General features: G+C 32.7%; 1 protein-coding gene across 1 annotated transcript; it reads left to right on the plus strand.

The window, feature by feature from the left end:
* The first annotated feature begins 1,570 nt into the window (after positions 1 to 1,570).
* LOC133324605 (spermidine synthase) lies at positions 1,571 to 3,315 on the plus strand. Its single transcript, XM_061533442.1, has 2 exons — positions 1,571 to 1,714; positions 2,577 to 3,315. The coding sequence occupies exons 1-2, from the start codon at positions 1,581 to 1,583 to the stop codon at positions 3,313 to 3,315; spliced, it is 873 nt and encodes a 290-aa protein (XP_061389426.1). The 5' UTR covers positions 1,571 to 1,580.
* Positions 3,316 to 11,529: the final 8,214 nt, after the last annotated feature.

The following is an 11,529-nucleotide window of genomic DNA, read 5'->3' on the forward strand; positions in this document are numbered from 1 at the left end:
AATAGTATGTCGCGAATTTTGTATTTTTTGTCGGTTTGAGATAATATTTGTACAGTAATTTGTATGTGGTTAATGTACTCACTGCTTTTTGTGTCAAAATTGTGGTTAATTATGTCTCGGGATATTGGTCACTATAGAGTCCAAGTTTTAGTTGTATCTGACTCCGATTCCTCAGGTGTAACATCAATATCCTATTTAAAAAGTATTGTCAATAATATAAATTTTTATTCGCACAATAAAATGCAATTGTGAATAGTCATGGTGTAAAAACCCATATAACTTGTGTGCTTACCCGAGATCAAATCGCTCATTTTCTGCATGACAGGCATAACTCAATTTTTCAATTTACTCACACTTTATATGGGACAGAGGAACTTCTACAGCTTCTCAATTAGAGTGTGTAAGAGATATTCATATGAATTGTTTACACAACATGAGGTCTATTATAGCGAACAATCGTGCATCATTAACTCGAAAAATCACATTTTTTGAGTTATGCCTGTCTTGCAGCAAATGAGCGAAATGTAAAATTAACAAAAGTTTAAATATATTGTATTTTGACGTAAATTTTGCAGAAAAAAATACAAGGGGAATTTTTTTTCAGATAAATGTGATGTTTGATCAGAAACGGCGGTCACATATAGTAATAGTTCCATAGGAACATGCCTTTCATTGCAAAACTTCGATCTTTAACTTGAAACAACCAAATATCTGAATATAAGAAAAAAGTACTTAATCCACTTTCAAAATAAAGAAATCAATTATAACACTTGTAAAGAATGAAATAGCGGTTAATAGCCTCAAAATACCAAAAATTGCGCCCGACCTTTATATGGTTTCAATACCCATACCGATATAGCTCCCATATAAAGATCCGGTTTGGACCAATGTATCCCAAACATCCTAGGAGTAATATAAATGTCAGTGCAAAATTTCAAAGCTCTGTCTTTAATATTGCAAACTTTATCGTGATTTTAACACAAATAAAAAATAAAAATTAATCAAATTTTTTAGTCCGTTTTCCCCCTTTAAATCAATGATCAAAGTTTTTCAATGAAAAGCTCGACTCGAAAGGGGAGAACGGACTTAAAAATAATTCACATGGTCATCGCCATTATAGGCAAAACTCAAATAAATACAAGTTTACCAAATAATGAAGTAAAATTGTTATTCTTTTCAAGATAATGGACACACATACAAAATAACATCGACTTTTATTTTCTGTACGCTTGATCTGCATTTTATCCCACTGTGCGTTCCATGTATTATCTATTGTACCATGATTTGGCCTTTAACTGATGCAATATAATATAAATTATGGTGGAATATAATCCTGATTATTATTATCTCGTTCATTAGTACAAAATTCCAATATCTTTAAAAAATCGCCATAATTCGTAAAATTACCATACATTTCGGTAGCCCGATAATTCGTGAAACTTCTCCAGCGAAATTACCTCAAACCTCATAATATATGTCAACATTCGATGTACACTTTACGGTAATTGTTACTCTGTATTTTAGATGTGATAAGAAAAACACAAATTATAATGTGTGTGGGAAAGCAATATAGTAACATAATGGACGCAATACAAAACGGTTGGTTCAGTGAAATACAAAATGAGTTATGGCCGGGCCAAAGCTTTTCATTACAAGTGAAAAATGTTCTTCATAAAGAAAAATCGAAGATTCAGGACATACTTATAATTGAGACGTAAGATTCATTCCAAATTTTATATTTAAATATAGAAATGTAATCAAAACCTACAACGTGTTTCTTTAATCTAATACTATTTCTATATATTGTTCAACTAAAATGCAAACAATAAGGGTCTTCTTTGGGCAGAACCCGTCCCACATCCAAAATTTCATAAATGTGTAATGGACAGACGGACGGATACATATGTCTAGATCGACTCAGCTAGTGAGATATAACGATCGGTGTACTAAAGGCAATATTTCGCGGCATTACAAACTTGATAATTATATATTTTAGATTTAATAAGAATAGTTACCCACTTTTCCCAGAGTAACTATCAAATAAGAACAATATGTCTGAGATAAATACCGGATCATTTGCAAATTTAGCCATTGACGCCAATGACTAATAGCAATGGATGTATAGAGCTAAAGCTAATGGCACCAGACGTTGGCTTTTGCTTGGTTCCTTTTGAACTCAAGCAAAATAACCAGGATATCATTGCATTATATGGAATCACTTCATACATTAAATGGATATAGCTAACATAGAAAGAGAAACAAATTACAATGTATGCTTAATACTGGCAAGTAATCTATATAGGGAAACCGTAAAAACAAAAATTTAAATTTCAAAACATTATTTACAAGTTTTATGTACGTATTTTTATGTATTTGTGGTTAAACCAAAGTTTATTCGTGTTATAAAATATTACAGTTACATAATATATATACTTTAATAATTTCTTTAAAAATGTTTTGCATTCAAATGACACTATTATGCTCGAACTACTGAAACACTTTTGTACACAACTAACATTTTGCAATCAATACATATTTTATATTTGTAAATTACATATTTAATTTTACATTTCTAGAGAAACCTACGGAACCTGTCTTGTATTGGATGGCATTATTCAATGCACTACAAGAGATGAATTTTCATACCAAGAAATGATTTCATTTCTACCTCTATGCTCTCATCCAAATCCCGAGAAAGTTCTTATTGTTGGTGGCGGTGATGGTGGTGTAGCACGTGAAGTTTCCAAACATCCAAAAGTTAAGGAGGTGCACCAAATTGAAATAGACGACCGTGTTGTGGATTTGTCCAAAAAATTCCTTCCAAGAATGGCTAGTGGATTTAGTAGCCCCAAATTAAAACTTATGATAGGCGATGGCTTCCAATATATGAAAGAGCATAAAGATGAATTCGATGTTATTATTACGGATAGTTCAGACCCAATTGGTCCTGCAGAAAGTCTATTTAATGAAAGCTACTTTGGACTTATGAAAACAGCTTTGAGGGAAGGCGGAATAGTGTGTTCCCAGGGTGGAAGTTTTTGGCTCGACCCTGAACATGTAAAACACGTGTTATCAGGTTGCCGGGTCCATTTCCCAAATGTATCGTATGCTGTTACTTCAATCCCATCATATCCTTGTGGACATATTGGATTTGTTATCGGTTGTTTGGACGAACGACGTGATTTGAAGACGCCCATTCAAAAGTTTAATTCGGAAGAAATTGATGCAATGGACTTAAAGTACTACACGAGTTCCATTCATAGAGCTTCCTTCACTCTTCCTCGATGGATTGAGAAATATTTTTATGAAATGTAATAACCGGTGCTAATAAAATAATAAAAGTACATACATACACCATTATAAATTGACTCGTTTAAGGAAAATAATGAAATCACTAGACCTCAAATGACAATTCAAGTAAATCCTTGTCAATTATCAAATGGAATTTATTTTATAAATATGCTACACACATCACATCAAGTGGATATCGTAACACTAACTAGTTTGAATTTGAATCATTTAAAGCATTCTTGCTCGGTTATGTACGTCACCGTAACTGAACGTATTTTCAGAACAGTAACCATACCATATTTATATAAAAACAAACATTTATATTTACTTATCTATCCATCGTTAGTCTCGCTAAAACTCGAGAACGGCTGAACGGATTTATTTTATCTTTGTCTTGAAATGTTCGTGGAGGTCAAGGGAAGGTTTAAAAGGTGAGAGGAAATCGAAAAATCGCGAAAATTTTGCAAAATTTCCACGGATTTAGTATTGAGCTATTTTGTTTGCACCGCGTAGTTTTTTGAGATAGTTTGGGCGAAAATTGGTATCGTATCATTCCTTTAAGCATTCATTTGAGAATTATTGAAAATTTTCAAAATATTTTTTTAATTGGATTGACATTGTAATGAAACTATTTTATGTGAGAAAAAATAATTTAGAAGTATATCCTAGAATGCACGAAATTTTAGGAAAAATACAAGGATGGAAAATCAGAACACATACTGAATTGAGTTCGTGCCCATTCAGGAAATTCTGATTCTGATGATTAATATAATAATTTCATAGGAACATGTTGTTCCTTAAAAAATGTTGCTATGCCACGGGATATATCAAATCAGGTGGTACCATTATATTGTGGTTATATGCCAAACACAACTGAACCGATATTACAAACTGAACCGATTACAAAACACTAAAAATAACACTTGTTTGGCTCTGGGACCACGTGTTTATAAATCGCCTACAGCAGTCATATGTGTATTTATAATGACAAAGTTAACGGTATTACTTATAGTTGTCCCTCTTTAAACAGGTATCCTCATATGGGGACAAATTAGGGATACGTAGTCGAGCGCAAAAGTCGACTTTTCGATTTTTGCCTCAGACCAAAAAGTCGATTTTTAGAATTTTCGATTTTTGCCTTTGACTAAAAAGTCGACTTTTTGATCTTTCGATTTTTCAAAACTGTTCAAAATTGATTTTCGAATTTTACTGACTTCTGCAAAATCGACTAAAAATTTGATTTTTTATATGAATTGTTAACAGATAATGTAAAGTTCCGGAAAGTGCAATTTTTGGTCAATTTGAGCTTTGTGATAAAAACAAGTATTTATGAAGAAAATCGAAAGTCGACCTTCAAAAGCCGACTTTACAATTTCTCATAGATCGACTTTTAGACTATTCAATACAAAAAGTCGATTAGTCGAAAGTCGATTTACTTATCCCTAGACATTAGACATCTGCAAGAATGTACTCGTACAATGAATGCCCATCCACATTCATGGGTGTTAAGTTGTATTCAGAGTACACAACAACATTGAATGAGTGCAAATGAATTCAACCACCGAAGTTGTGTTGTTCTTCGTTGTGCTTTGTCCGATCAAACGATCAAACTCGAAAGCACAACATGCAGTATGATGGATTACAAGAACATGTTATACAACATCAATGAGTCCAGTGAGTGAACATCATGCATTGTATTTTGTATTCTCTGTTTTCATTCAACGACTTAACATTAATGGTGCGCATTCATTGTACAGGTACATTCATGCAAATGTTTACCTCTTACACTCTTTAAAACTTTATCAGTGAGCAATAGTGAGAAATAATATCTTTTATTTTTTTTTTTTCTATTAAATGCAAGTAATTAAAAACTCTAGAAAAATAAGTAAAAGTTGAATGAAATGACGTAAGAAAAAACGTCGGAATCTTCCTTAAGGGATATACAAAAATAGACCTATGCAGAAAATTTTCCCAAATATTGCAAATTAGAGTACAAAGTTATATGAGGAGTACAAATAAGTATTTGTGGAAATACATACGCAATTTTTTTTTGCGACTTTAAGACTTTTCATTTGTTTTTCATGTTTTCGTGGCCTTAGGTCATTTTCTTACAAATTGTCTCTCATTACATTTCTTTATTCCTGTAATAAATGTGTACTTTTGTTGATTTTTTACATGCTAATATTATTAAGTAGAGTAAAGATTGTTTATTAAAAAATATGAATACAAATAAGTAAAACGTCCTTAAGTTCGACAGGGCCGACCTTTTTATGCTCACCGCCGTGAGGTGAACAGTCAAATTCTTAAATTGATCGGTATTTTTATATGGGTTTTATGCCATGGTAAATAACTACCAAGAGAAATATAAAAAAATACAGGCTATTGGAAATTTGGGCTAGGACCTTGTACATACCGTAATCCTCAAATTGTCAAAAATTTGGTGTACAGTTTTGTGGGGTATATACCATATCGCGGACAGATAACGATAATTTTTTGTAAAAAAAGGATTGGACACCCAATGAGAACCAAAAAACCCCCCCTGGCCGCCCCCCTGGCCGCCCCCCTTACTTACATCCCTGCCTCATAAATACTTAAAATACCAAACTACCGACAATTCGGCTGAAAATCATGTCCAAAATCCTAAATATGAAATGTTGACTTAAAGCCTTTACGTGATGTTAAGTCAGTGACATGTGATAAATTGGACTTAGCGCCTTTACTCATTAATACAAAACAACAATAACAAAAGAGATAAATATATTTATTTAAATATATATATATATATATATATATATATATAAGCTATATCGAAATCTAAACCGATTTCATCGAAACTTGTCACAAATTAAGTTATACTAATTTCATTATGTTTTGTGCATATCGGCCACATTTTGAGATCTTGGTGCATCATTTACTTAAAATCGGACGAACATATATATGGGGGCTATATCTAAATCTGAACCGATTTTCAGGAAACTTAACACACATCATTCTAGACCTAATTCAGTACGCTATGCCAAATTTCGTGCAAATCGAAAGATATATAGGGAGTTTGGCACACCATTTACATAAAATCGGACGAAAAGATATATGGGAGCTATATCTGAATCTGAACCGATTTTCACGAAACTTAATACACATCATTCTAGACCGATTTTTCCCAATTTGAATAAATACTAAAAAGGAACCATGTGTCTATCTAGTTTCCTTTTGCCTGTTTTAAAAAATTGGCTTTACATATAAGGGGGCCAATATTGATTACTTCTCGGGAGGATATACTTAAATGTGGACTGAAAAAGGCCATTTTGGATCGTAACGGTTTAGTTTTGTATCTCGACACCCCCGAAGGTAGTAATATTACAACAGAAGTACATACGGACTAACTAATAATGAGTCTTAACATACTATAGGTTATAAACTGACAATTTGTAGTACTGAATATCCCCCACACTATGGGTTATCCAATTCGAACCCAAATTAAAACGAATTTTATATGTTTAAAAGTGCGTTTAAAAACATCTAAATATTGAAAAAAGAGAAGTAGCGCTATATAGTGGATACATTACTAGATATTCATAAATGTTGCCCTTATTAAGAATATATATACTTTATATGGGCGGAAATTAATATTTCGATGAGTTACAAACGAAAAAAAAAACATAACATACCCTTCATAATTTTGTGGATTGTATAAAAACCATAATATATCTTCATTTAATTCGGGTAATTCGAATACTACTGTATAATTCGACACACACATTGTGTAAAACATGTTCGTGTACGAACTTGTCGCATTTGTTCAAACTTTGTGTGTTACAACATACATTCATACCGAAGTAAACATACACAATGAATACCAGTTCGTCGAGTCTGAAACGTGGATTGTATGAATCAAACGAATATACAACAAATTCGAAACTCTCATACCTGAAGCAATTCATGTTTGTTGTACCCTCACTCATTGCACTTCATTTCAAACAAATTTATAGTATAGAAGCCATTACTTTGTGTGAGTGACTCATGGGTGGTGTTTTTGTGCATTCATGCAGATGTCTACTAGACATTACCTTTTGGCAATGATAAGCCTGTGCGCAAAGTAACTGCAAAACTACAACAAATACAATTCAACAACAACCATGTATGTAACACTAGTGTCAGTTTGATATGTCGAAAAATGTAAACAAAACAAATGAAATATAAATAAATTTAATTTTGTTTTGTAATTATGTTGTATTTTTTCATGTTCCCTATATTACAAAAATCAAATTGTGTTATCGTATTTTTTATTTCAAATATAAAGTGTACAAAATTTTCCCGTTGGATCGTTGTACATAAATCAAAAATATCATATCGAACATGACATGAGTATTACGATACAATCAAATCAGCTGAGTGAGTATAAGTATACAAAAAAAGTGACAATGATTATTCGCCATATTGTCAAAGACGCTAAACCAAAGTTGCAATAAACCGTATCGCATACATTTTAACGAATAATTAAGGACCAAATTATACAAATAAATTATATCATGTAATATGTACGATAGGTGTATGGTACAGTGAGAGATTATAATTCGAACAAAATGTTGGAAGCGGAAACGCTGATGAACCCGCAGAAACAGATTCAGGATCCAACTCCGCTACAATGATAATATCTAATAAGAAGCCGCAGATGAATCTGCAGTAAAAGATTCGGACATCAATCAAGTTAGTTCAAATGTATGACACAGAAGTAAGAAGCCGCAAATGAACCTACAATCTGGGAAGACAATAAGACAGATGTCGCGCGATCGATTTTTTCGAAAGTCATTTAACAACATCATTTTCCAATAAATTAGTATGAATACTGTTGATCAAATTCGTCTTTGACATTTTGTGCAACGATTTTGAAGAAATAAAATACTATTTTCGATTTTGGCCTCCAATCGATGAGGAGAATATATAATTCAAAGGACGAAAAACGGGTGCTGAAACTGACAACAAAGTTTCTGACGAGCTTGGAGTCACATCCGGAATCGATTTATTCGGTTTTATTGCCACGCGATGTAACAACGTGTGCTGACGTTTCAAACAATTACTCGTACTAGTACATTTTACTAGTTTGATTCCCTTTTATGCAACGATCTTTACGAATGCAAATTTTGGACACAAATGTAGGCGGTGTGTTTTTCACGACACAGAGAACAAAGTTTTCGTATTGAAGGGAAGCAAAATTTTAGAATCGAGTTTACTAGCTGTATTTCCCGATTTAGGTTGTAATGTTCAAAGGTCATTTTTGCAAATCATGCTGTATATGAAGTTCGTGTTTTCACTAGTCAACCTTTAAAACATGATTGTATTGATAGATGGAAAATTATTAAAAATGTTAGTGTGTTTATTAGAGACAGCGGGAGCCATGAAAACACTAGCTACTAGTCGGTTGGGGTGGGTTCTTGTCTCAACAAACACGAATTATTACAACCATTACATAACATTATTTATTTAGACTCCCTGTGAATACAAAAAAAAAAAAAAAAAAATAATAATAATAATTCATATTTTATCTGAAACTACTCTACTACAATCCTCCATACCATTAAAACAATTAAAAACCCCGTTTGGATGGAGGCACAATAAAAGAAATAATATATCAATCACTACACCTAGTTCATTTAGTAGGATGCTTGCATGTTGTTTATCCTACGGCCTCTAAACCCAACCCTACCTCGATCTTTTAGGCAGCACTGCCCAGCCACTGTTTACATCCCCCTGTAAGAACAAAAAGTTCCTCCATATAAAAAAAATCAGGCGTTTACATATATGTTTCAAAATGGTTGATAAAGGGTTAAATATTACTTACTAATATAAATTTAATTTTTAGTTTGAATTCAATTTATAGTATTTTTTCTCTTTATGAAATTAATACAATGATGACTATTGAATTGATGTTTTTTTAACTGAATTATGGTAACGATTAATGCATATTTCTTTAAAATTTAATTCGATCGGCTACAAGTGGCTTATTCTAACGTATTTAAAAAAATAAATCATCAATAAACAAGATCATTGATGTTGATTATTTCTAATGAATTGGTGATGTAATTAGAAAAATATGCATGATAAAAAGATTAATTTGCACAAAGGTTTAAATTTCGCAACAATAAGTTATGATTCAAGCAAAATTACTTTGTATATATCAGTAAAGATCAAATGATAACAGGTGCTCGTCACTTACCCCAAATCTTAGTGAGAATTCCGTGTCTTAGGTTACTTAAGATTGATTTTATTTGAGGTTGACGTTGATGATTTTATGACGCAGGCCTCTTCAGGAGCGACAATTTGCTGAAATACACTTATAATTTGGCTTGAATGAATAGAGAAAATTTGAACCTTTGTTGCTAGTTATTCTACAGAATATCCTTTATGTGATGATGCAGCAATTTACAATATATTTGTTTAATTTTTGGAATCGTCGGGTTTTTTTATACACCTTTCAGCAGCTTCTTTGCAAAGATAATGGACAGGCAATTTTGCAGCATTAATAGTTACGCCAGCGGAACAGAACAACTGTCTCGGTTGTGGCACTGATTAAGAAATCGATTCTTTAGGCAATTTAGGTTAGGTTTTGATTGGGCACTGGTTGGAAGACAAATTTATGTAATGCTGTTGAACTTCTGGTGAAAGGACGGTTTCAAGATTCTCAGAGTCCTTCCCAGCAATATTATTTGGATTTATAGTGAATTATTTAAACTGAAATCCAAAGATCCGAAAAGGCAATGATGACACGAGGCCTCTGCGACTGTCGGCTGTTTAGGCAACAGCAATACCAGTTACCTAGAAACCACGCGAAATATATTTTCTTAATTTGGATAAACTTCGACAAATTTGTAAATAGTGCACCAAATATTTACCTTGAACAAAATGGGTTATTGGGGGTTGCAGAAATATTTCGGATATGATAAGGTGACTTCTTTGAAATTAATAGTGTTTAATGATATTTTAAAATATATTTTTAAAGAAAACTTTAATTGAATACTTATAATTAAGGTGTTACTGCTTTCGAATGTTGAAAGAAAAAGAACGACTTAATACTGCCGACAATAGAACAGAGCTCTGAACAGAAATTTTGTCTAAAAGTCTCCACTAGTAAACCAAATACATTAAAGAATAATCACACACCCACACTGCAGGTTGGACTTAGTAAAAGTAACGTTACCATCTCCTCTGACACCTCACCTCAAATGTAATGCTGTTGCTTACATGTCTTGGCGGTCGAACATTTTTAGAACACAGTTTTTGATAGCTATGTTCTTAGAGGCTGATAAGAATATCCGATAAACACAAAGAAGAAACAAATTGTCTTGTCCGAATTCGAAATACCCTGCAGCGCTCATGTTGGTTTGAAAACCAAAACTGCAAAGCCATAATATCGGACTGTATGTGCAACAGATAAAACAAAAATTTTCTGACAAATTTGTATTCGAATTGTTTGCCTGTAAGAACGCTGCGTGAATTCCTAAGCTATAAAACTACTGATGCCTAAATTGTTAAAGCAGAGAAAAAAACAGGTTGTTAATTTACTGAGGTAGACCTTCATAACTATTAGAATACAGAACAAAAAAAAAAAAATAAAATAAAATAAATGAAAAAACTACCGCTTGGCCCAAGGATTGAACTTGGGTTCCTCTATTAGAACACCAGATGCTTACCCACTAAGCTATTGCAGGCCTAACCAAAACTTGTCAATGAACCAATATACCGAAGCCTTGTAACAAGTACAAGAGTTCTTGTAATAGTTCTCGCTGTTCTCATACGCATGCACGATCGTTTCAAACGAAACAAAGCCTAGATTCACGTACTCCCTAAGAAGCAATCTAAAATGTTAATAACATTCTGTAATAACAGCTTCGATCATTTGCTGTTAGCCGTTATCAAACGAAAAAGAGATAAGTCATTTATTACAAACATGGTAATATTTATAATTTTTATAAAATATTAACAGGAGACATATGGAGCTTAAGACCGAATGTCTTTGCCATGGTATGTACCAGTGGCTCCTGTTTCTTCGTCTTGTAACTTATAATAGGTATTTCCAATTTTAGCTACCACTTTTGCTTTTATAAATATTGGGGCTAACTTTTCATTGTAGTGGCTTGCTGCATTGCTTTGGCCAAAGTTCCGTCTATATACTATTTCACCCTCAATATAGGACTTTGGTCGACTTCTGAGGTCATAATGTTTTTAGTAACATCATGGGCC

This window comes from Musca vetustissima, unplaced genomic scaffold (assembly GCF_032173495.1).
Source record: "Musca vetustissima isolate MV318-11 ecotype Yass unplaced genomic scaffold, APGP_CSIRO_Mvet_v1 utg5917, whole genome shotgun sequence".
Classification (NCBI taxonomy): domain Eukaryota; kingdom Metazoa; phylum Arthropoda; class Insecta; order Diptera; family Muscidae; genus Musca; species Musca vetustissima.